The 26,322-nt window shown below is 39.8% G+C and overlaps 1 protein-coding gene across 3 annotated transcripts; it reads left to right on the top strand.

Annotated features, from left to right (window-relative positions):
- Positions 1-25,196, top strand: stxbp6l (syntaxin binding protein 6 (amisyn), like). Of its 3 annotated transcripts, none has more exons than XM_031741681.2 (7): positions 1-106; positions 4,420-4,587; positions 10,793-10,923; positions 11,106-11,337; positions 11,439-11,537; positions 24,139-24,296; positions 24,443-25,196. In XM_031741681.2, the coding sequence occupies exons 2-7, from the start codon at positions 4,434-4,436 to the stop codon at positions 24,464-24,466; spliced, it is 798 nt and encodes a 265-aa protein (XP_031597541.1). In that variant the 5' UTR covers positions 1-106; positions 4,420-4,433; the 3' UTR covers positions 24,467-25,196. The 3 variants fall into 3 exon arrangements, with proteins under 3 accessions (XP_031597541.1, XP_031597540.1, XP_031597539.1); XM_031741680.2 differs by having other exon boundaries at positions 11,019-11,337; positions 24,447-25,196; XM_031741679.2 differs by having other exon boundaries at positions 11,019-11,337.
- The last annotated feature ends 1,126 nt before the right edge of the window (positions 25,197-26,322 follow it).

Here is a 26,322-nt window from a genome sequence, read left to right as displayed (position 1 = left end):
TCAATTTCACCACGTACTAACTGAACATCTGTACTAACACAAGAGTCTCACTGGAGTAGAAACAAAGACCATTCCAGGATTTGGATTGAGAAGAAAACAAGAACAGGTAGGATAATATTTGCACTTACGTTTGGTAAATGAGTGAAAACTGTAGAGTAAGGAATAAAAATGTCAAAACACAATTAGCTATGTTTGACTTAACTGTCTTATAAAATTTTAGGCTGGTGGTCTTATGAAGACTTTTTAAAGCGTAGCTGCACAGCAGCTGAAAACAATAACATTGTTTATAACTATAGCAATGAAAGTCTTTGTCTGGTAAATGTATGGTGGCATTCTACTGAAGACAAAGATCTGAATACTTTGTCATTTCACTGTTGTTCACTGTGTTTAATTGTCAAAAAACAAACAAAAAACCCCCCAAAACAAACAGAAAACATCCCATCAAGCATTATATAACAATAAAATAGGACTCGGGTGGGGGGCAAGCCTGCATGCCAAATTGAAGTATGAATGTTAGATTGAGAGCACCTTAGAAAAAGTATAGAAAACAGTGCTTGTGCGAATGGTTGAATGACACATGTTGTATAAAGAGCTTTGAGTGCTCATTAAAATGAACATTTATAAATACAGGTCACGCTTACCTTATAAAATATGGGTCAGTGATATGGGTCAATATTATAATATTGTTGATAATATGCAGCTGTTGAATTGGCTCACCAGAGAAAATCTTTGTTTCACAAATTGTTTCTCAAAATATGTAAATTTTGGATAATAAAAAAAAACTGTCCATGTCCAGTGATTCACACATAGATTACTGAATAATGAACAATAATGTGAAACAATCCTGTGAGGGATGATGGAACCAAATCACACGGAAGTTAGTGGTTCAAATGGAAGTTCTTATTATTTTTGAAATGATGTTTGTGAGGTTTGCATAATAAGTGGTTGTCCAAACAATGTTGCAGTGTGTCATAACTTAATCACCAAAATAATATGCTGTCACGTGTTATCATTTAAATCAGTTTTATCCACCAACCTGGTAATGCTCAAAAACAAGATGGGTACAAAGAAGGAAAGAGACAGGGCCATAATTAATTCCACAATCACTGAGTCATTTTCATAATTTCCACACTCGAAATATATATAAGTTGTTGCTATCTTATGGAAATACCAATAATAGCAAAATACTTTTTCAAATGTTGCAGAGCAACTAAAGGTGTCTCAATGATAGAGACACCTGTTACTGTAGTGTCTGATGTTGTCTGCTATTAGTGAAGATTTACAGAAAAAAATACCTATATTTAATATATCGGCCCCTATATCAGTTATAGCAGAAATGTTTTAAACTGTGTTTAGAGTTGACTGATTCACATTTAACTAAAAAATAAAGAGCAGCCTTCTAAATCTTTAAAGAATATATAAAGTTGTTTCAGTAAAAGCAAACATATTGTCATGTTGGGACAAAACAGATCCAGACCTGATCTGGTTTAAGTCTGTGATCCTTGTGATCTATGATGATCCAGCTCATCATGCAAGTGGACTCCAATCTAAACCTGATTTAGTGTCATTTTGCTATTTGGATAGAATAACCGAGAATCATTTATAGCTGATTTTCAGGGGAAATTACAGAGGTTCTGATTTACAAAGTCTGAACCTGAAGAATTGAAATGTGATTTTTAGTCTTGATTGCCATGAATGAAGAATGAATGAACAAATGCAAGTACATTACACAAGATTTTAAGACACTGCATTTAGTTTTTTTTCCCTCAGTATTAATCATATTCACAAAATATATTTATATTCACATAATCTCTAAGATGCCACTTGTGACTGATTTTTATTTATTTATTTATTTTTTATCAGTGTGACCGATTATGACACGACAAATGGTTTTGTGCTTTTTGTAATAAATAAGAATTAGCTCTTTATTAGCTTTTTTTTTTAAAATTTTACTTTTTTTTCATCCTGTTCTGTCGGGCAGCTTTTGCACTCAGAATTATGACCTGAACACACTGTTGTGCCATACACATTTTGCTTTTCCAAGATCAGCTCTATAAATTCTCTATAGGCTCCTCTTGTTCAGGGTTGCATTTCTATTCGTGTTATTTCAGTTCTTACATTATATGTGGTATACAGTATGACAGTGTCTAGGGCAGGACAGGCAGGTGAAGAAAAAAACGATAGAGCACAAATAGAAATGCACAGAAACATGCATGTATCACCAACTGCTGCACCCGTAAGAAAAAACAAACATGCAACAAACTTACAACAAACACCTGGAGCACAAAAATTAAATAATGCACAGGGACATAAATCAACAATGTTTTTATGGGATGCATGTGTGTGTGCGTGTGTGTACCATATTTAGATATCTTTGTGAGGACAGAAAATTGTCATGCCTTATACTTGTGGGGAACAACGGTTACTTATAGGGACAAAATGCCTGTCCCCACAAGTTTAAAGACATTTCTGAGGCTCTTTTAGGTTTTAGTATCAGGGTTACAATTAGGTAATGGTTAGGTTTAGGCTAAGGGTTAGGATTAGGAATTTATTTTTAATGGTTAGGGTAAGCAACTAGGGAAAGCAGTATGTCAATTAGATATCCTCAATAAAATGGTAAATGGACTGATTCTTATACAGCGCTTCTCTACTCTCCCGGAGTACTCAAAGTGCTCTATGCAACATGTCACATTCACACAAGCACTTTTCTTCTAAGCGTTTAGTGCTTCCTAACGAATATTCATACGGGCAACTTGAGGTTAGTATCTTGCCCAAGGATACTTGGCATGCAGACAGAATGATCAAACCACTAACCTTCCGACCAGTACTTAGTTCCGATCTCTACCTCCTGAGCTACAGCAATTCCCAATAAGATATGAAAATGAGGGGGTCATTTCAGTAGACTGCTGAACTAGCACATCTGGATGTCAAAAACCACCAAAACCCCTGCCCCATATAGACTTTGTGTGGTCTCAAACCACCTTAAGCTAAAGAAAATACCAGTAAAAACACTTTCATTATAGCAATTCACAAAAAAAGAAAAACATAACTATTTCAGCCTCAGGCGCCTATTGCAAGCAGCAGGTTTAGCTAAGGACTATTATTTTTTTTGCAACCCTAAACTGAGGGAAACTGGATTTTTCTGTCCTAAAAAGAGAGTTAACTTAAAATCTTAGTCAGTCACTGGGGTAACAGACTTGCTGACCTTAACATGGTCCGCCTATTCTATTTGTGGACGTATCCCAAAAACATGCTTTTCCAAAGAAAAGCTCTCTGAGCATTACTTACACATTAATTTTTGTTTTAACCCTCCCCTGGGATGGTACTCTAAGCAAGTGGAAAATACATGCAGGTGGCACAGGCAAGTGGTACTGAAAGAAAGAAAAAGAGGAGTTTGTCAGACAAGAAGCAGACAACAGGTGTTTAGGTTGACACTTACCATTGAGTATTATCCTTATTGGAAAAAAAGTGAAAAAAAAAACTCTCTACTATTCTCTGTACATGTATGCATACACTCCTGCATGATATGTCTAATTACTAAAGAAAGAAACAAAGCTGGGCCATGAAAGCAACTTGGCTAGTGGCAACCAAATATTTGTGGCCAGGGGTCCGTAATTAGATGAACATGGCTGACCACTGACGAAAAATGAGACTGAAATAACTTTTAAGATCCTTAAAATGAGCAAACTGTATTTTTAAGTGATTTATTAATATAGGCTCTACACAGTCAGGTTGTGACCCGAATGCATTTCATGTCGAAATGTGTTCACAGATTGATATTCTGTCATTAAACCATGTCAAGCAACATTATGAAAGGTGCAGTGAAAATTACAGTGTGAATCTTTGCCCTGTCCTCAGGCAGGCACATGCTAGGCTCCATTCTGGAAACCAATGTCTGTGTTGGAGACTTATATATACTTATACTTATATAGCATGTCAGGTTTCAGCTGAATAATGAGATATAAAAGAAACAAATGTAAATAAATGTATGACAGCAGACATTCAGTGAATGTTTGCTTAGTCATCCTGACCAAGCACTAAAGGCCTGAGACAAAATCTAAGCTGTCTGCTATGTTTGGATTTCCTGTTGGTACAAACAGTCCCAGCACAGAAGCAGACACATCAAATCACAGTTAAAGGCCAGGAGGTCAGAACTCAAGTATCAGAAAGATTTCATTACTCAAATTGCATTTCTCATTAATCATATTAATCAGACTTATACTTTAATTATATTTGATTAAGAATTAAAGATGAATTATTATTAGCAAAAGCACATATAGATAAACTCCGCTCTGTATCACTTTAAACATAAAAGGCTGGATGGATTCCGTTTGCCCTCTCTCAGATGTAATGAGAGGATGTTAATTGTTCCTAACCAGGGATAACAAGAATAGTCATGTATATCATTTATTTGTGTAGGTTTCTGGACAACAATGAACATTCAGTCTGCCATTAACAAAGAGATCTTCATCCCTCGTGATGAGCGGATGCTGGTGGCGGTGGAGGTGAGGAGGAGGAAAAAGAAGAGGATGGCTTTCCTGCCTACTGGACCTAAAGGGGATTATGCCACATTCATCTGTGTATCAGGTAAAAGTCTGTATTAGGCACTCTATGTTTTTGATTAAAAAAATAAAACTGTAGGTTGATGTTCTAGTCAGGCCATTAGAGCAGGGCTCTAGACTAACTTTTTGCCACAGTTGCACCGGTGCGCCTAACTTTTTAAAGTTAGGCGCACCGGCACAAAAGTTAGGCGCACTCAAATTTTTCAACGGCATTGCTTAACACCGCAGTTTTACATGTGCACTTTTTTTTGGGGGGGGGGGATTGCAGTCCATACACGCAATATTCATTTGTAAATGATTAACTAACAATCTTGTACTTAAAGTGCTTTGGCAATATTGTAGAAAATGTTAAACTTAATCATCATCTCGGCCTCCTCTGACGACCTGTTTGCTGCTGCCTGCTGCTGAAAGGCAGTGGGGAGAGGGGACACTTGGGCAGTGCATTTATTGTAGCATATAATGTGTTTTCTGGATACACTGTGCTTTTTCAGCGTTCAAAGATTGATGGCACTGTGTCAGCACTGGCTATGAATTTCAGACAGATCAGGCCTTAACTTAACAAAAAAGCTATGAATAGTTCTTTTCATCTTTTCTTATTACCCACAGCTACATCCACTTCTGTCGGGCCTAGGCTGCTCACTAGGGCTGGGTATCATCACTGATTTCTATAATCCATTCAATTCCGGTTCTCAAAGTCCTGATTCGATTCAATTTAGCCTCAGACAGTCAGAAATATTATAATTCTGATCATTTATCAGTACTGATACATGTAAGACTTCATCAGAATTGTGAACATCACAGCAGATGCCTTTGTGTGAAAGTGACTGAGAATAAAACACAGAAAAACATGAAGGAGATTTTCCTGGCCTGGCTTTTTGTAACAGATCACCTTAAAAATATTCTGCAATATTCTGCAATTTTGAATAATTTTAAAAAGTTCAAATTTCTTCAGTATTGAACAGCAGAAATTAGGCTTTCTTGTCCGAGGACATTTAAGTTAAAAAAAAAAAAAAAAAGGAAAGAAAAAGACAGCGGCCGACAGCGCTGTGGTAGACTGGTGGGTAATAAGCGAATGAATAATGCAGAAAACAGAGATTTGAGACGGGAAACTGTTCTTGAAGTACACACAGAGAGAGAGAGAGAGAGAGAGAGAGAGAGCGCTGTGCATGAAGTGTGATTTTTATTGTGGTGGAAGCAAAACAGCAAAAGTAAGAGTGAATTATTGATGACATTTATCAAATGTGAAGCGTAGTTTGCTGCTTCTTTTGCTGCTGGCTCGGTGAATTTTGGTTGGAGAGAGACAAAACCTGTAGCTCAGAATCTAGCGCAAAAAGACGTAAACACAGAGCGGACCCGACGCATCAGAATCGGTGAGCTCCAACAGCGTGTCCGTCTACGTGCCATTGGGTGAGAAAGCCGAGAAAGAGAAAGCTGATTCTGATGCGTCGGTCCGCTCTGTGTTTACGTCTTTGTGTGGACTCTGTGTACCTGCTCTCATTTACTGTTTGGTGGTTGTTGAAATAGTTTTGTGAGCTTTAATCTGAGAATCTGGCGTTTCTGGCAAAACACGGTTATATTTAAAAGTCGATTCAGGATTTAATGATTCGATATCGCTTTATTCAAGCTACTCACCTCTCTCTATCCACCTGCACTTTCAACTGGACCACGGCCAATCAGAGAGGTCCCGCCCCTGACTATCTCTGATTGGTTTAGTCCACGATAGGGGCATAATGTGTGTCTGTTGTTGACCACACGGAGAGTTGCAGAGATTTTTTGGGTTTTTGTTTTTTTTTGTTACCCGAAAAGTTGGTCGTACCGGTGCGACCAAAGATGTTTTTTAGTCGCACCATTGAAAAATTTGGTCGCATTTGTGACCAAATTGGTCGCACTCTAGAGCCCTGCATTAGAGTCATTAAAAAAAATCAGACAGGGCACATTCATATTTGTGTGACTCAAATCTGAGAAATTATCATCTCAAAATATTGTTTTTTGGGGGTTTTTTGTTTAAAACCCCATTAACATCAGAGAATATGTCATACAACTTTAATACTGTGAGATCTCCATGATGATCCTATTCCATATTTTTTGGAGACAAGGATAAATAATATTTCTTTTTGGGAAGAAAAATGAAACATAAATAATTTGTGATATATGTGAATTAAAACAGGTTTTAATGTATATTAAGAAAAGTCCAACACTGCTCATCACTTTTGCAAGCTTGTGTTTTTCATATGTTAATGGAAATAGCAAGGATAGTCAATTGACATAGTCTCTGCATGTGTTAGGATCTTATATAAACAAAGTCATGTGTGTGACATGCACCTGCACGTAGTTTTTGTCAACGCTGGCTGTGTGGCAGGCAAAGGCTGGACCCAAATGCAGGACTTAAACATAAGGGATAAACTAAGGAAGGCAGCTTTTATTGCTGTAGGAAACTCAAACACTACAAACAAGAAAACAGAACCTGAACTAGGAGTAGCGCGAAAACCACAGTGACACAAACAGCAACGAGGGACGACTTGACAACAGGCAGGGGAATACCGAGTACTAAATACATGGAGAATAATGAGGGGAGGGAAAACACAGCTGGAACTAATCAGACTAACAGGACAGGGAAACAAAGCCGAACATAATGCACTATCAAAATAAAATAGCACACTATCAAAATAAAACAGGAAGCATGAGACAAAGACTATCATGGTACTGGGTCTGTCTGTGACAGTTAACCTCTGTGTATTTAGTCCTCAGACTTCCTCTGCCTGTTGAGAGTGAGAGAGTGAGCGAGTGCATGTGTGAGTGAGTGAGTGTGTCTGTCTGTTTTACAAAATGTATTTGAAAATGAGGGTGGTAAGCCACAATAACACCCCCCAGGAGCCAAAGACAGACCGAGATGGATCCGGGAGAACCACAGCTCCAAAGAGTACTGAAGACCTGAAGCCACACATTTTGCTGATATCTGTGCGCCCATCACAGCAGGGGAAGGAGGGAGGCCCTACATGGGGCACACATGACCAAGGGGTAGGAGTCCTGTGGGCATTGGACAGCCGACCCCAGTAGAGACCAACCACCCTGGTGTAAACCAAGATGAGGGTCACTGGGCTCCAGGTACCCAACAAACACCCGCTACCCGGAAGATCTTCTTCTTATGGCCTCTGAGAGTGGACTCATCTCTGTGCTTGTCCTGCTAGACCTCAGTGCAGCGTCCAATACTGTCGACCATAATTGTTCTATTAGAACAATTAGAGCATGCTGTAGGTATTACAGGTACTGCACTACAGTGGTTTGTATCATATCTAGCTAATAGACTCCAATTTGTTCATGTAAATGGAGAGTCCTCTTCACACACTAAGGTTAATTATGGAGTTCCACAGGGTTCAGTGCTAGGACCAATTCTGTTTACATTATACATGCTTCCCTTAGGCAGTATCATCAGAAGGCATAGCATACAGTTTCACTGCTATGCAGATGACACCCAACTCTATCCATGAAGCCAGACAACATGCACCAATTAGTTAAACTGCACGAATGTCTTAAAGACACAAAGACCTGGATGGCCTCTAATTTTCTGCTTCTAAATTCAGATAAAACTGAGGTTATTCTAGGATGTCCTAAAAACTCTCTGAAAAGCCTTCAGTTAATCCAAAATGTGGCAGCAAGAGTACTGACAGGGACTAGAAAGAGAGAGCATATTTCTCCCATATTGGCTTCTGTACTGTTCTCTCTACGTGTTGAACTCTCTGAGCGTGAACATAGATAAACAGCCAGCCAAACTCCTTTTCAAAAACCAGGAAGACAAGCATACTTGCTCCTTTAATGACTTTGTACATAGCAATCACATTGAACTGACATCAATGAACTGGAGTGAAACTAGAAAAACACATACAAAACACAAAAACACAAAGGATTGTCATATAATCAGCATGTAAGTATAGTCAGCATGTATGCCTATATATATATATAGGCACTAAGATAGGAGACTACAAAATAAGTATCCTGTAGATATACAGTCTGACATTAATACAACGAAAAATGAGCAGGTAGTCGGTGCGCGTACATTTGTATCATTAGCTCAGAGGCTACGGCCTATAACTACTGCACTTCAAAGAAGGTACAAAATAATGTCACAAAACACCCTATTATTACTTACCTAATATACAAAGAACTGACAGAACGTACAACCATTGCTTTCTGAAGGATTGTTTTGGATTCAACACAAATGATTACAAAGGGGTAGCCATTCACACTGTTCTCTGCACTTCCTGCTTCCTGTCTATACACATGTCAAAATAAAAGATTTCCTGTCTATCCAGGTGTCAAAATAAAGGCTTCACAATTTTCTGATGTATAAAAATCAAAATACAATATTCATGGCTACTTATTTGTCCCATTAGCATATTAACATATTCAAGACAGTATAGCTTCCCTTTATTGGCTCCCTGTTAAATCCAGGATTGAATTCAAAATCCTACTCAGGCCCCATCTTATCTTAATGACCTTATAGTACCATATCACCCCATTAGAGCTCCTTGGTCTCACACTGCAGGCTTACTTGTTGTTCCTAGAGTATTTCAAAGTAGAATGGGAGGCATAGCCTTCAGTTTTCGGGCCCCTCTTTTATGGAACTAGCTTCCAGTTTGAATTCAGGAGACAGACACTATCTCTACTTTTAAGATTAGGCTTCAAACTTTCCTTTTTGCTACAGCATATAGTTAGGGCTGGATCAGGTGACCCTGAATCCTCCACAGCATATTTCTTCTTCAGTCACATTTCTCACTCACTATGTGTTAATTGACATCTCTGCATTGAATCATACTTGTTATTAATCTCTGACTCTCTTCCACAGCATGTCTTTTATCCTGTCTTCCTTCTCTCACCCCAACCGGTCGTGGCAGATGGCCGCCCCTTCCTGAGCCTGGTTCTGCTGGAGGTTTCTTCCTGTTAAAAGGGAGTTTTTCCTTCCCACTGTCGCCAAAGTGCTTGCTCATAGGGGGTCATATGATTGTTGGGTTTTTCCTCTGTATGTATTATTGTAGGGTCTTTAATTACAATATAAAGCACCTTGAGGCGACTGTTGTTGTGATTTGGAGCTGTATAAATAAAATTGACTGAATTGAAAATTCAGCCACACGCTCTGGAACGAACAACCATCCCAGCAGGGTGCAGTGAACCCCCCCTATCATGACCATGTCCATTAGTGCAACTCTTAAGCCATTCATAATTATCCATTGCGTATAATAGTGAACTTGAGTGATTGATTGTGTCTGGACTGTTACTGCCATTGCTTCTCTGCCCCCCGATGTCAGCATCATAAAAATGTGATGAAAGGTGTGGCCAGTTTGTTCAGTAGGATGAAAAATAGACCCCAGATTGGGTGTTTGGGAGTACCATTTGCAGCTCCCAGTAACTTTAATGTTCTTTGTTTTGATCAAGAACATTTTATTTATTTTATTTGGTTCTAACTGATGAAAAGACTAAAATATTGTTTTACATAAACTTGCTCTTGCTAGAAAGTCTACAAAAGACATTGAAGGAGAACTTACATTGACATTGACAGTTAGCTATTTTTCAACAAACACAACACCACCAGCCAGAGGTTATGCAGTACCAAAAAGCATTCTTGTAAGGTGCTGCAGTGACTCATACTACTTTCACATTTTATGAAAGTGACATATTGATTTGAACAAATTAAAAAAAACAACTAACAAACAAACTAAAAAAGTGAAACAGTAAATGAGTGTTAAGTGATTTTTGAGGCGTATGACCTCCAGGAGCATAAATGGAAGATGCATTGCTGGGTTTGCTTCTATTCATTTGATTTGTTCATTGCAAACTGAACACTTGCAAATAATCTGCTGGTGACAATGCGCTTATAAATTCAGTTAAAACTGAAGTTATTGTACTCAGTCCTCAGTCAAATATTCAAAATATGATATCTAGCCAGATGCTTGGATGGCATAACCTTGGCCTCCAGTAACACTGTGCCCAAGCTCTTTTTGCAAATTGCAAAGCTTCTAATGAATGTATTATTTTTGTAGCCTTCAAGGGCAGGCAATTTATTACCATCTAAATGAAAAGAAATCTACTCTAAATGTTCAGTTCATTGGTTATCAAGTATCTTTTTTACAGTAAAAAAGTTTAGTTTAAAATTATCAGAACAAAATCTCTGGTGCTAGTAAAATTATTATTACAAGCTTTAAATTTTGATATTGTGGTTTGCATTTATTTCCTAGTTACCAACACCAGACCTCCTCAGCTTCTCATTACCAAGGTGAAGCGGTTTGGAGGCTCCTCCTCCTTCATCAGGAGGTCCCAGTGGAGAGTTGAACAACTCCAACAGGTCAATGGGATTAACCCCAACAAGGTCAGCAGCATTACCTGTTGTATCCTTACATTACATTTCATATGCATTCAGTTGTTTGCCAGGTTTGTTTGTTCTCCTGTGTCCTCCTCTTTCAGGACAGCCCAGAGTTTGATTTGGTTTTTGACAATGCTATGGACCAGTGGGTGGCTAGCTCCTCAGCAGACAAGTGTATTTTTGTCCAGATCCTGTACCACGCCTGTCAAACCCACTGGGAGGGGAAAGCAGGTGGTCTGGGAAAGTCAAGGAAAATGGGAAAGGAAAGCCAGCGGGGACGAGTTGATAAAAGTGATCAAGAAATGGCAGGAGCTGGTCACCCAGATACCTATGAATTCAAAAACCTACAGGCACGACGGAAGAGCTTTGTTCTTCCCAAACACACAGAATTCATTAACTGCCAGTCCAAACTAACACAAGGTAGTGTCTCATGGTTACTGAGGTTATGATAAGAGTTATTTCTTAACAGAATTTTTGTTAAAATTTTGTTTTGTTGTAATGTGTTATGTTTGTTAATTTAGATGCCCGCACCATGAATCTGGTCATCTATCGCTGCAAAGCCTTCTTGAATCGTGTAAAAAACTTGATGGTTTCAAACCAAAGTCCCTCACCAGGTCAAGGTAAGGTAGTGACTAAAGGAACATATAGAGGTTTAATGTTTTAATAGGTTTAATGAAAAGAAGGTTTTGTCTGCATTATGGGAAACATGACGTCCAAAGATTTCTTAATCTATACTGGTCTTCCCTTAGTACCCAGACTGAAGGCAGTTATATATAAAATTACAGTTAATCTTTAAATCTGTCAATACTGCTAACCTGTAATGTTTACAGCATGCTATAATCTCTGTAATAAAATACTATGGTCAACAGTATCAAATGTTGCAGTGAGGTCTAGGAGAAAAAGTACAGAGATGAGTCCACTGTCATAAGAAGTTTATGTGTTCACTAAAGCTGTTTCTGTTCTGTGATGAGCTCTGAAACCTGACTGAAACAGACTTAAATAAACCACTGCCCACACTGCAGATGATCAGTAAGCTGTTTTACAACTAGTCTTTTAAGAAAACCCTAACCCTTTGAGATAAAAGGAAGGTTGGAGATTAGCGTATAATTTTGCTAAAAAGCAAAATTTTGCTCTTCTAAATTAGTGAGACGCCATTTCCTCCCCAGCTTACGAATTATCTGCTTTAAGGTACACGTTTGAGAGTTATACCGGGAGTCAAGTACTTCTGATTTGAGACTTTCTTTTTCAGAGGAGCAAACACAGTATCCAGAGTTGTACTCAGCGAAGATGTAAAATTATTAACGAGATAATCGAGCTCAGTTGCCTAATGTTATTAGGCTTTCAAATGAATTAAAACTTTGTCTGGCTCTTTCACTATAAACTGGCCTTCACCAGGTGCTCGCCCCAAGATTTCAGATAGAGGAGTGAAAAAAATTACCAGAAGAGTTGTCCCAGAGCCATAGACCACTTACAGAGCTCTACAGAAAGAACCGGAACAGGCAGGTACAATTCCCGTTGCCTGTGTGCATGCTCACCAAGCAAGACATCATTGCGGAAGCATGTTGATGTGGGTTTAAAGTTTGATGAACAACATTTAGACAAGCCTGTGAAATACTGACAGAATATAGTCTAGTCAGATGAGACTAAAACTGAAGTCTTTGGATGCCATAATACACACCATGTTTGACGGTCAAAAGGCACTGCATATCAACCCAAAAAACAAAAGCCTTTGCAGCAATATATACCAACACCTTCATATAATTGAAGGAAGGATGAATGAAAAAATGTACTGAGACATTCTTGATAAAATCTGATGCCATCTACCCGGATGATGAAGATGAAATGAGGGTGGACATTTCAGCAAGACAATGATTCCAAACACACAGCCATGGATACTCTCAACTGGTTTCAGAGAAAGGAAATAAAGCTGTGATTGGCCCAGCCAATCACCTGACTTAAATCCAATTGAAAATCTATGGAAAGAACTAAAGCTCAGAGTTCATTAAAGAGGTCCACTGAACCTTCCAGATTTGAAGACTGTGTGGAAGAATGGGCCAAAATCACACCTGAGCAATGCATGTGACTAGTTGCGCCACACAGGAGGCGTCTTGAAGCTATCATCATCAACAAAGGATCTTGTACAAAGTATTAAATAAATTTCAGTAAGGGTGTTCAATAATTTTTTCCTCATGTCATTTCTCATTATTAGACATCATTTATGGACATATATAGTTTGATTTCTTCACATGTGTGGATTGAAAGAGTTGTTACTGGCATCTGGTGGGAATTTCATGCCAATAGTACCTTTAAATATATTTATTTAGGTAGACCCTAAAATAATACATGCAAGCTGCAGGTGTTCAATATCTGTTTTACCTGCTATGAATTTAGCCTAAAAGTGTTAACAATATCAATATCCTGAAATTGTGGGAAGCAGTTCTGTAATAAGTAATGTGCTCCATATCCTTTTTTATTTAATTAACACAATTTCTTCTTGCTTTGACAAGGCTGCTGCCATTTTGAAGAGTCAATGAGACCACTCAAATGCTATATAAATGCTAATACATTTTTGCTGAAAGTAAAAAAATGGAACTCAAATTGGAGGCATTAAATGGATATTAAATGATAGCTCAAGTTAGGTAAATTAAATATGAATCTAACACTAGTGGTATTCTAACTGAAGTGGTATGGTGGTGGAATAGGTTGCAGGTCCAAACCCTGGATGGGGTTTCTCTATGGAGTTTCTATAATCTATATGTGTAGGTTTTCTTCAGGGTATTTTGACTTCCTCCCACTGTCCAAAGACATGCTTGTTAACTTATTCTAAATTGCCTGTGATATAGATAAGGTGTATGGAAGAAAACACTGTATGAATGTATGGTTAAATTTACATGGTGTGAATGGTCAGTAAAACTAGAAAAATGCTTGTGTGCTATTGGACATCCCCCAGCATGCACTAAGCAAATCATGGGCTTGTCTGATGCTAATATAAGATCTTTTTTACATCTTATTCACAGGAACTCTTAATATTTCAAGGCATGAAATTCCTCTAAATGATTCTAATAGATCTAATGAAATGGCGATCCTTTTCTGAAATTGGTACTAGGTCTAGAGGATTTCTAAAAAGTCTATTGTACAGCTCAAAAACACACTTTGATTCACAGATTTCCTCCTGTCTTAATGTTATGGCACTGGGACTCCTCAGCTCATTGTATCCTCAGCATGTCTCAGAGTCATTTTCCTTTCTGTCTTTTTGTCTATTGTTCTTGCTGAGCTGCACCTTTCTGTTGCCAGAGAAAGGCCTCTTTGTAATGAGATCCTGACATGAAAGGAGACTTTGTTTGTTTCAGGGAGGTTTATACAATAGCTGGCATTAGTTCTGTGACTAAGAGTGAGCACAGCATTCCACTGAAACCACTAATAGGACCAGTGTAATGGATGGGACACATGCCAAGCTGCACCACAATTAAAAGTAAACAGTTCCACAGCAATAGCTTAACAATGTGTTGCTATTGATAATGCTAGCAGAGGATGATAGTAATAGTATGAATTTGTTTGTATCAGTAGACTTGCATTTCAAAATGTTATCAGCATATTGGTGTATAAGTTAAACTGACATAGATGGCTTCTTTCACTCCTCTTTCAAACCATCTGTCTTCTCTGTCCAAAATGTGAACATTGGTATCCTCGAAAGAGTGACCTTTGCCCTTTAGATGCAAATGGACAGTCAAGTCTTGTCCCGTGGAGGTGGCTCTTCTATGTTGTGCAATGCATTTATGAAGTGGCTGTTTGGTTTCTCTAATGTAGAGGTCTGGGCAATCCTTGCTACACTACAGCATATACTACATTGTTAGGTTTGTGTTTAGGAGTTTTGTCTTTGGGATGAACCAGTTTCTGTCTGAGTTTGTCACTGGGTGTGAAGTAAACTGGGATGTCGTGCCTGGAGAAGACTCCCCTGAGTTTTTCCAGATACACTGGCTACATAGTGTCAGGGTTCCTGGGTCGTTGACCCAGCGACTTCAGTTTGTTCATGTTCAGTTTATTTTCTACATGCTCATGTTTCACTGTGCCAACTTTCTGTCTCTGTGCATTATGTTCTAGTTCCACTATATGTGTCATTAGCCAGATTATGTTCAGCTGTGTACTCACTGGTCTCTCATTATCATCCTCATCAGTCTGTGTATTTAAGTTGTCAGTTTCCACCAGTTCATTGTCTAGTCATTAATGTTGTCTACCCCGGATGTGTGTTCCAGTTCGGTTCAGTTCAGTCAGTCTTTCAGTCAGTCAGTCAGTCAGTCAGCCAGTCGTCCGTCTCATGTTCTGTTCATCCATTCTGTATAATAAACACCATCTTCATTCCACACTAACCTGTGAGTCCTGCATTTGGGTCTGCTCTTCCTCATCTCCATACAGCGAAGCCCTCACACATAGGGGATGACAATGTTGTTGCGTTTGTCTTTCTTATCCTCCCTAGCTGGTGTCAGATCTTCTTTTCTGTGCATCTTTGCTGGCTTGATGAAAGCCCAATTAGGATAACCACATGTTTTTGAGAGCTTCCTTTACATGTGTGTGTTCCTTCTTTTTCCTTTCAGGCTTAGAGGGAACATTTTCTGCCTCGTGTTGTAAGGTCCTGATTACTCCAAGTTTGTGTTCCAGAGGGTGGTGGAAGTCAAAGAGGAGGTACTGGTTCGTGTGTGTGGGCTTCCAGTAAACTTCAATGTTGAGGTTTCCAATCTCTTCAAAGCGCATGGTGCAGTCCAGGAAAAGCAAACAGTTATCCTTTGTTTCTTCCCTGGTGAACTTTATGTTTTATCCACCGAGTTAATGTGTGCGGTGGGGATAAAGTATCTCCTTGGCAAATCCTGCAGTTGATGGTGATATATGAAATTGGTTTGAACTTGGCCTCTATTGTTGTTCATCACATTCCTCAGCAAATTCCAGATAAACGCTCTTAGGATCCATCCTTGAGGCATTGAGTCATAGAGGCTTTCTTTTATTCAGTCCAGGCAATACACAGGTTGGTCAGTCTGGTCTTACTGGTGTTCCTGCCTATTTCTTCCTGGGCCCTGCTGATGTATTGAGCTATGTGCCTGTTCATCATGGCCACTATGATGCCTGACAAGACCTTCCATGTTGTGCTGAGGCAGGTTGGTATTTAGACGGGCCCTTACCGGAGATCCTTCAGGATCAGGGCTATTCGGTCTTTGGATAGCCATTCTGGGTGCATCTTATCCAGTAGGCGTGAATTATGCTAGGGCCTGATGTTGTCCAACTCTTCATGCTTGAGACTCTTTCTTGGATATCTGCCACTGTAATGGTTACCAAAGCCTGTTCAGGGAGGCTGTGGTCTGCTCTTAGCTCCTAGCCACTGAGCATTGTTGTTAACTTTTTGGAACCCATTCTCATACCTTTCTGCAGCTAGGATAGTTAACTAATTTCTGTTCATGCTGCCTTGATCTTGGTCTCTAGTCTCCTTCTTCTTGTGGCTGTTCAACTTGTAGCCAAGCATCTCAAGGATCACTGTTGCTGTGGTATTCATCAGCTGCTTGTTCTTACTGATGGTCCCAGATGGTTGATTCTCCATACTATCTTCTAGTAGACCTTTAGAGGGCACTTCACATAGTCTTGGTAATCAGCCTTGGATGGTCCAGTTCCCAGTTTAGCTATGATCCTCTCTTTCAGGTCAGCTGCTTTCAGTTTCAATATCTTCAAGTGTAAAGTTTGGTGAAGGGTGGTTTATGGTATGAGTTGTTTTTTTTTTAGGAGTTGGACTCAAGCCTTCACAGAGGAGTTGAAGCTGTTATAGCTACACATTTGGGCAAACATAATAGTATACATCTTTTCCCCTTTGTATGTTACCATATCCTAGGGTGACCAACCGTCCTCTTTTCCCCGGACATGTCCACTTTTCACGTTCTGTCCGGGGCGTCCGGGGGGATTTTCGAGATTGATAAAAATGTCCGGGTTTTCCTATAGTCCGACAGAGGACCCATGTGTGAGACGTCATCCCCGAACTGCTGTTTTGTGAGCGCTTGTTCTGTGCTCACAGATGGGACAGACAATGTGCAGCAACGCGTTTTTGTAACGGTATAAACAATGAAAGGTGGTAGATTGGCCAGATGCTGGCCGATGTGTAAAAATAACTCAGTTGTTTGGTGGTGTCTATGGCGGAGCTCCCACAGAGGCCAGCAGGTGGATGAGGGAAAGGGGAGGCAGGAGGAGGAGAGACCCGAGGCGGCCGCTGGTCCGAGTGTCAGGTGAACTGATCTTCAGGTAAGAAGTTATGACCTGCAGTCTATCTGGGTCAGATATAAACCAAGTTTAGGTGTGGTTTATTTTCGCTGTGCTGACATTTTACAGTCAGTTACAATAACTCGCACTGCGTACTAGCTAGCATGACGGAGTTTCTATACAGATGGGCGGGTGCTATGGTGCAGATTTAAACCTAGTGGGAGTATCCCCCCAAAGAGGGACAAAAGGACCCCCTGATGATCCTCTAATCGCCTGAGCCAAGGTGTGAAAATGGGTGTGGGTCCCAATCAGCCAGGGTTTCGGGTGAGCTCATTGTGAAACCTGGCCCCACCTTATCATGCGAATTCCTGAGGTCAGATGGCCCAGGATGTGAGTGGGCGTTAAGGCGTCTGGGGAGGGAACTCAAAACTGGATTATAGATGGCAGACAGTTGGTGTCGTAAACCACCACCTCTGTTCAAAGATGGTCGCTCACAGTGGACATAGATGGCTTCTTTCACTCCTCTTTCAAACCATCTGTCCTCTCTGTCCAAAATGTGAACATTGGCATCCTCGAAAGAGTGTCCTTTATCCTTAAGATGCAGATGGACTGCTGAGTCTTGTCCTGTGGAGGTGGCTCTTCTATGTTGTGCCTATAATGTTCACAAGCCTATGGCACAACATAGAAGAAAGCCACCTCCACAGGACAAGACTCAGCATGGCTTTTCCTATAATACCTGGTGGACCGGTCTCTAGTCAAAATGCCCGGGCCGATTTTTTGTCCCAGGCCAGCCCTCATACCGACCCAGTACTGGTAATTTTTCTTATGCAGATGAGGCATTATTTCTGTACCATTATTTAATTCCAGAGGTTTGTAAGGTTTTTTTTTTTTTTGCATTTGTTGACTTGTAAAAGCCTATATGATATATTTTATTTCATAATTCATTAACTGCACAGAGAAGGCATCGTTTAAATATGTTAAATATGTTTCTTTAAGCAAGTTCTTCATAACTGAGCTAAGTGTCCTCTTTTTTGGAAATCAAAATATGGTCACCTACCATATCCCCTTTCTTTTTAAGAATGCGTATAATGGTCATTATTTGACTTTGGTGTTGCTGTGTACTGCGCGTACAGTGTTGTCAAAAAGTGTATTTTTCACGGTGATAGAGTTAAGACCGCAGAAACCAATACATCCAAAAATATGGCGTTATTTTTTGGATGTTGTTGGCGAATGTTGCATGTTGCATGTTGAGGAGAAAATTATTATGAGGTAACAAAAGTTTAATTTGAGCGAACAAAATTCATTGCTGCGTGCAAGAAATGTATTTCAGTGTTTGCTATTATCCATTTACACACACAATAACAGCCCCTCTCGCTCAGTTGTTGGCATTTGCTCTTGCTCAGATCTCTGCTCTGTGTGCTGACAGACATCTGTGGACCTGCTCTCAGTGTGTCGTTCGCACTCATAGCATCTCTGCTCCGTGCGCGTACAACTCTCTGTACACCATTATAAGGGTGCCACAAAACCAACCAATCAAAGACTTGGATGCAAAAATTCTGATTGGCTGTTACGGTCTCCAATCAGCTCGCTAGCTAGTGCATTCTGGAAACATGGTCCAGAATGTAGCTAAATCCATTTTCGGTTGGTATGTTTAATTATTTTATTTTAAAATATATATATTTTTAAGAGCATTGTTGGTTTTAATCTAGTTTAAACCAAACCACCCCACTGGATGACAGGATCGGACGTTACAGGGGATATTTTTTCAAGTGCTAAATGAAACCATGAAAGATCAGCTCGTCTCTCACAATTAGCCTGCCTCTTTCGCAGTTTCGGGAGTTAGTTTCCCTTTCCCTACGACTGACAACTGCCTGAGAGAAAGAGAAGCTGAGAAGAACTACAGACCCCACAGGCCTTTGGCTCACGCACTTCCAGTTCCCGTCACTTCTGCTCCCCTTCCATGTAACTTGCCTCCGTCGCGGTTCTGTCACTTAAACTGTCTCACCTCCGTTTGCCCATCCGATTATGCAGAACCTCATGCCCATAACGACACCACTCCAGATCTCTCTACCATCTCATCAACTGATCTACTGAAAATAACTCGAGGAACACCAAGCTCATGTCCATGCGCCTCCTGGAAAGCAAATCCTATGTCAAAGCTTGAAATTGTGAATTCACTCACCGTCTGTGTATTTTCTTGGCTACATCATGGTAGGAGGGCAGGTGAAGGCCGGTCCTGCCAAAGTCCAAGCGGTCAAGGAATGGCCAACTCCCACATCACGGAAGCATCTTCAACGGTTCTTGGGGTTTGCCAGTTTCTACAGATGGTTTATACGCAACTACAGCCCGGTAGCCTCACCCTTAACATGCCTCATGTCCACCAATGTTCCATTCACCTGGTCACCTGAAGCTGACACTACTTTCATCACTAAAACATCTGTTCATCAGACAAACCATTCACTGTGGAGGTAGATGCCTCCGACACTGGGGTCAGGGCAGTCCTGTCCCAGCTAAACTCCAGCCGTGTGCCTTTTTTTCTCGTCACCTCTACCCTGTAGAGAGAAACTATGATGTGGGCGACCGGGAGCTGTTAGCAGTTAAACCTCCCTGGAGGAGTGGCAAAACCTGCTGGAGAGAACCGAGCAACCATTCACCATATGGGCTGCTCACAAGAACTTAACTTACCTTAGAATACCTAAGAGACTAAATGCACACAGGCACATTTTTTCTATTTCTTTCTGCCCAGGTTCTCATAATGACAAACATGACACACTTTCTCACCAGTTCGTCCCCGATACTGATCATTCGTAACTCCCAACCATCCTCCCCTCTACATGCAAGATCGGGTACATAGCCGGACATTGCTGGAGACTGAAACTGACCTGGGAACTGGTCCAGCGAATCAACGTTATGTGCCAGCAGCAGCCCATCCTGGACTGGGTTCATACTGGCCAAATACTGGCCATTCAAGGAGCAGTAAGACCACTTCTTTATTCATGAGGTATTTCTGGTGGGATACTCTGGATAAAGATGTCAGGGAGTATGTGACAGCCTGCACTCCCTGCGCCTGGAACAATACCCACACCCAATGTCCCACAGGTTTGCTAGAGCCTTTAGTTACACCATACCGACCTGGGTCACATACAGCATTGGACTTTGTTTCAAGGCTGCCTGTCTCTACAGGGAAAATAACCATACTAACCATCATTGAAAGCCATACATTTCATTGCATTAGACAAGCTACCCACAGCCACAAAAACAGCCAGGATTCTGGTGGAGCAGGTATTCAGACTTCATGGTATTCCAGTGAAAAATAGTGTCTCCTTAGGATATCAAACTCCACTGTTTCTGGAACATGAGGTCGAGTTCGCAGTACCCTCCATCCAGCACCACCTGCAATGTAGAGTTGGATGTCTCGAGACCACTTTTACGTGGTCTTGGTCTCGTCTTGGTCTCGACGGACTTTTGTCTTGGTCTCGGTCTTGGTCTCGACGGACTTTTGTCTTGGTCTTGTCTTGGTCTCGACGGACTTTTGTCTTGGTCTCGGTCTTGGCCTCGCTGTTTCGGTCTTCCGTTCTCAAATCGACATAGTGTTCGGGAGATTTGGAGTCAACCATCAACGGAGTGGGGGGGTGGCTAACTGGGCTTAAGCCCGGGTCATTTTTTCAGAAGCATGGGGTCTTTTGGAGTGTAATTTGTTAGTTAGATGACTGGCTGACAACTGTATGAAACAAAAACAACACACGAAGCGCAGAGCGCACCGTCGTAAATTCCCCCTAATTTTGGTATGATCCGAGCTCAGGCACTAGGCGACTGAGCACAGCACGCATGTGAGCGAGGGGGGAGAAGCTGCTGCCTGCGAGTTTGCTGCAGACAGAGGACAGCTTAAGTTTGACCAGGTACCAAAGCAAATCATTCATACTGTACAAATAATGTAAATATGATGGTGTATCACAAAAGATTGATATCAAACTGATCAGTTGGTTGCGTTACTTACTCTTCGAGTGAATCAACAAATGGATAAATAAAAAGCCGAACAACAATGCTGATTTTTTAGAGAGTCTTAGCTTACATTTCATATTTTCAGTTGTTACCCTCCACGGCTAAACAAACTCTCTAAATCGGTTTCAGTTGTGTACTGATGAACACAACAATGGACATAAGGAGCTTCTTTCAAAGAAAAAACTCAGGTAGATGTTATTTTATATATTATGCTTTGTATGTTGTTCAGTATATCTATGCAAAACAAGAGGAATTTCAATACACAGCAGTATATTCACAGATGAAACCAGATATTTACATACACTTTAGGTAGAAAACATAAAAACTATTTTTTACTGTTAAACATCAATTTAGAGTAAACTTTTGTTTTAGATAAATAAATGTTGAAATATCTTTTGAATTAGTTAAATGTCAGAATAAAAAGAGGGAGCTGTCTATTTTAATCACTTTCATCAAATGTAGGAGTACATATACACTAAGTTTATTGTTAATTAATAAGAAAACTCCAGACGATTCCATTCTGAGTTGAAGAAGCTTCTGATAGGTTAGTAGAGTCCATGTGAGTAAATTGGTGGCACAGCTGTGGATGCATATAAGGCAAAACACAGAGCCTGTTTCTTTGAAATGGGAAAATCAAGAGATGTCAACCAAAACACCAGGAAAAGAATTGTGGAGCTCCATAAGTGTGGCTCAATTTTGAATACAATTTGGTGCCATTTGCAATTAAGAAATACATATAGTTTCTCTCTTAAAGTTAACAAATATGTTTTTTATATTTATCAATCTAAAAAAATAAACATTTAGTCTGATTTGATGTTACAATTAAATAAGTGTTTGTGTTTTTATCTGAAGAGTATGTAAATATCTGGTTTCAACTGTATATTTGATGATGTTGGTGTTTGGCTTGATTGTCAGCACAAAGAGGGAGAGAGAGGAACAGAGAGGGAGAGAGAGGAACAGAGAGGGAGAGAGAGGAACAGAGAGGGAGATGGAGAATGAGGACAGAACAGAGATGGAACAAGAGCAGGTGAGACACACATGTTAGTCAAATGGTTGTTTACCAAAACTCATCAGAACATGTGTCTAGTGGCTAGTGTAACTTTTTAGATACCATTTGTTACTTTTCAAATTCTATATTTATTAAGTTATGCAGGCTTGTTTGCACAACAAGGCTAAATAATTATATAAACTTTTCAGAATCTAAATAGTGTACTTTGGTAGAATTAAAAAATAAGTGTAGTGCAGGTCTATGATGATTTTCAGTGCTACTATCATCTAGTTCTGATTCTGGTTCTGTCTTGGTTACTGTTGTAGTCCTGTTTTAATTCTGGATCAGTTCTGGGTCTGGTTGAATTAGGGTTTAGTCCTGTGTCTTGATACAGGCCCGACTTTGTTCTGCCTTGCTGCTTAATTAAAAACTAGTTTAAGGTGTCCTGCATATGTATATAGAAGTAAGATCTCACAAAAGATAATATATATATATATATATATATATATATATATATATATATATATATATAGCATATATGATTAATTGGAAATATATATATATATATGAAGTCATTCTGTTTTTGAACAAAACTCAAAACAGAGCCTAATAATCTTTCAGTCATTTCTACCCTCACTTAATTTCCTTTCACTGCTCAGCTCTCACACAGTGGCTCAGTTATGCTCCAATCCCTCCATATTGTGGCCAATCACATGCGAGGATATAGGATAATATCATTATGTTAAAAACAGAGAGGGTGAGAGACGCGACAGTCAAGTGGAGCGTGCGTCTGTCCTCTCAGTAAGTGAGTGAGACAGTAGACAGCGGTGAGGAGGGCTGTGCGAAAGCAAAAACACATAAATATGCCTGACACCTGTAAACGAAGCAGCATCTGGCTGCAGTTTAAAGACTTTTTTGTCTCGGTCTTGGTTTTGGTCTTGGTCTCGTCTCGACTCGGTCTCGGTCTTGGTCTCGCCTCTCAACTTGGTCTTGGTCTTGGTCTTGTCTTGGTCTCGATACCCTCTGGTCTTGGTCTTGTCTTGGTCTCGATACCCTCTGGTCTTGGTCTTGTCTTGGTCTCGGATTAGGCGGTCTTGACTACAAGTCTACTGCAATGTGGATGTGGGAGGCACTACTCCAGTCCGTCAATCAGCAATGCCACTACACCAGTTAAGGACGAACGCCGACACCTATGTAAACTCCTGACCTCATGACCTCCTAATTTCATGTCCTCCACCCTTGCCCCACGAGCTACAATTCCCTCCCCTACTCTCTTTCCGGTTTCACACTCCACATCCTTGAGTATTGCTTTCCTGAAGTTTGTAAATAAAGTCTCTTTAGAAACCTGATTCTTATGTTGCGTCTGTATGTGCATTTGAATCCACTCTCATGCACTGGCCATTGCCGCCCTAACAGTAGGTTTGGATTTTTCCCCTTAATAATAAACACCTTCATTTAGAAACTACATTTTGTATTTACTTGTGTTATTTTTGTCTAATATTTAAATTTGTTTGATGATCTGAAACAAGTGTGACAAACATACAAAAAAAATGAGAAATCAGAAAGGGGGTAAACACTTTTTCACTTTTACTACCAGTAACCGTCCATTTTCATATATGCCAGTCCAATGCTGTTATACTGTTAGGTTATGGTTACAGTAATTATTTGGGCAGTGATTCTTTCTTTTGTCATTTTGCCTCTGTCCACTTCTGTTCATTACATTTTAAACAAACAAACAAACAAAAAACAAATCAAGAAAAGAAAGAAAAAATCCAAATGCGATTAAGTGCAGTTTTGCAAAAGTATGCCTTCTACTTTTGAGAAATTACAACAATTTTTAAAAATAGTCTCTGATTTTCAGAAGCTCTAGAAATATGGACTTAAGTTTAAGATACTGGACATATTGTAAAGGTATTTGGTCCACTATTTTCTTACTTAATGGACAAGTATAAAATTCTCTCAATATCCTTTTGTGTGTGTATGTGTGTGTATATAAACAGGTCAAATGCGGAACCGTGCCAAAGGCAGAAGTGTAGGTAATTTAGTCCAGAGGGTGAATGTTACTCTGGGCGAGCGTGGAGACAGACTAACTCGTGCTGAGGACAAAACTGTGGAGCTGACACACAAAGTCCAGCAGTTTGCAGACACTGCTCATAAGGTAACATATACAACCTTCTCTGCTAGATTAATAATTCAAAATTGTATATAGTATAGATAGTAGTATAGATAACCCATATTTGCACAATTTTTTGTGAAGGTTTCATTACCATACATTTTTTTTCTGTTGTTCTATTTCCTATACAGCTAGCCCTGAAGTATTCAAAGTAGAGTGTTTTGGAGAGAGAATACCGCTAACTCTGGAAGATGCTACTAAGAAGAATATAAGAAGATTTACTCTTGGGCTCCAGGCTGTCACTAATTTGTTTCTGTCATAACTAAATGTATCAAAGACAACTAAATAATATGTCCCTGTGTTCTGGGGCCCCTCTGCCCATAGGTAAATATCACTTGAACTGTGTTTTGTCTGTTGTCAGATACTTTTATGAAAAGGAAAAAGTGGATTTATTTAACGTTTGTGTTGCTGTAAAATAGCTTTTGTATTTTAGCTTTTGTACAATACCCTTGAAATTTATTTGAAAGCCACTCCAGAGAAGAATTAGTACTGCTCTCAGTGAATGGCATTAATTACTCCATTTGACTTAGTTTGATTTTATGTTGATTTAATGTGCTTTAATTTGTATAGTATTTTTTAGTCTGTCATTATCAGTTGTTGTTGTCCTTCTGTCTTTTTGTGCATGTGTATGTACACTCACTGTCCAGTGTCTTATGTGTTGTCTACTGTGTTCACATTATGTTTCCTGAACATCAAAGTGTCACGCTGTATTCACGCTGCTGTGCTGTGTATGTCATTTAGTCCACGTTAGTATTGTCTTAGAAAGTGGAGTGAAGGTAGATACAATGGTTTAGTTTAAGTGGTTAGGGTACAGGGTACCTTAAGGATGTTTAAATGCTGCCTTTAGAAGACTCACAGCAGTGAATGGAGGATTTATTAAATCAGACTGACTCATTCTAACCAAACTTCTATTGAATGTTTTCTTTATTGCTTCTAGTGGCATTTTATATATGTTGGAAATGTCTGAAATTTTACTTTAAACCTATCAACTCTTCTCTGTGATCTAATTAAAAAAACATCTTGAGCTTATATAGCGTATCAGCTGTTCCTCTAATAATAAAAAATAAAAAATAGCCCACATATTAGTCCCACAGGACAAAAGATGTGTAGGAGACACTTTTTTTTTAAAGGTAAACAAAGAACATCCTGATTTCCATTCGGTGTCTTTTTTTTCCTTAGGAGGCAGAGGTAGGTCATGACCTATTCATGACCTACAGATGACCTATAGGTAATGAATAGGTGAATGAGGTGGTCTGTGTAGGTTCTCAGTCATCCAAGTCTCATAATCTAATTTGAGATGAATGAGGTTTGTAGTAAAAAACACTTTGAGTGTTCAGTTAGAGTAAAAGAGCTCTGTAAGTACCTGTCCATTTAAAGTTGTCCAGTGTAATGGACATCAGCCTTATAAGCTAAAAAGGAAGAATAAAAATAAATAAATAAACAAACACCTACACCAGGACAGAGAGAAAAACAGACACCCCCATTCCCATTACGGCCACCCAAATCACAAAGGTCCAAACACCAGCTCTTATGGTGGTGACAGAAGGCAACGTGAATCCAGAGATGCCACGTAGAGTACAGATAAAGATCAATCCACAATGCACACCAGTGCATAGAACCAGAAAATGTGAAGAAAGGCTTTCACCACAGCCCAAAAGCCCACACCAACATCTGAAAGAGGCCAGAAAGCTCATGCCAGACCCACCCTGGTGGTACGAACAGCCAGGAAGAGAAGCTTTAAGCACCAGAGGAGCCTATGGACAGCTAACAGACCCAGAGCCCAGGAAGGACACCAGCTGGCACAACCCCAGCAGTGCAGTTATCTCACCTTTTAAACAGCTTGGACCTTAGAGAGGTCCAGCAACTTACAATATATAGTATACACTATAATATAACAGAGTCGTTTTCTTTTCTCTGACCAAATAATCACATTTGGTCAGGGCCTTCTTGATATGATGCTCTTCTGCTTCCCTGGACACACTATCTGTGGGGATCATTGTTGGTCATGGTG

The sequence above is a fragment of the Oreochromis aureus genome, linkage group 15 (assembly GCF_013358895.1).
Source record: "Oreochromis aureus strain Israel breed Guangdong linkage group 15, ZZ_aureus, whole genome shotgun sequence".
In the NCBI taxonomy this organism is placed as follows: domain Eukaryota; kingdom Metazoa; phylum Chordata; class Actinopteri; order Cichliformes; family Cichlidae; genus Oreochromis; species Oreochromis aureus.
This window is presented reverse-complemented; position numbering and strand designations above follow the sequence as displayed.

Coding starts and splice junctions, on each gene's coding strand:
- stxbp6l (XM_031741679.2), top strand. CDS start 4,434: ATGAACATTCAGTCTGCCATTAACAAAGAGATCTTCATCCCTCGTGAT. Junction 4,588..10,792: donor CACATTCATCTGTGTATCAG/GTAAAAGTCTGT, acceptor TTTATTTCCTAG/TTACCAACACCAGACCTCCT. Junction 11,538..24,138: donor AAGTCCCTCACCAGGTCAAG/GTAAGGTAGTGA, acceptor GTATATAAACAG/GTCAAATGCGGAACCGTGCC.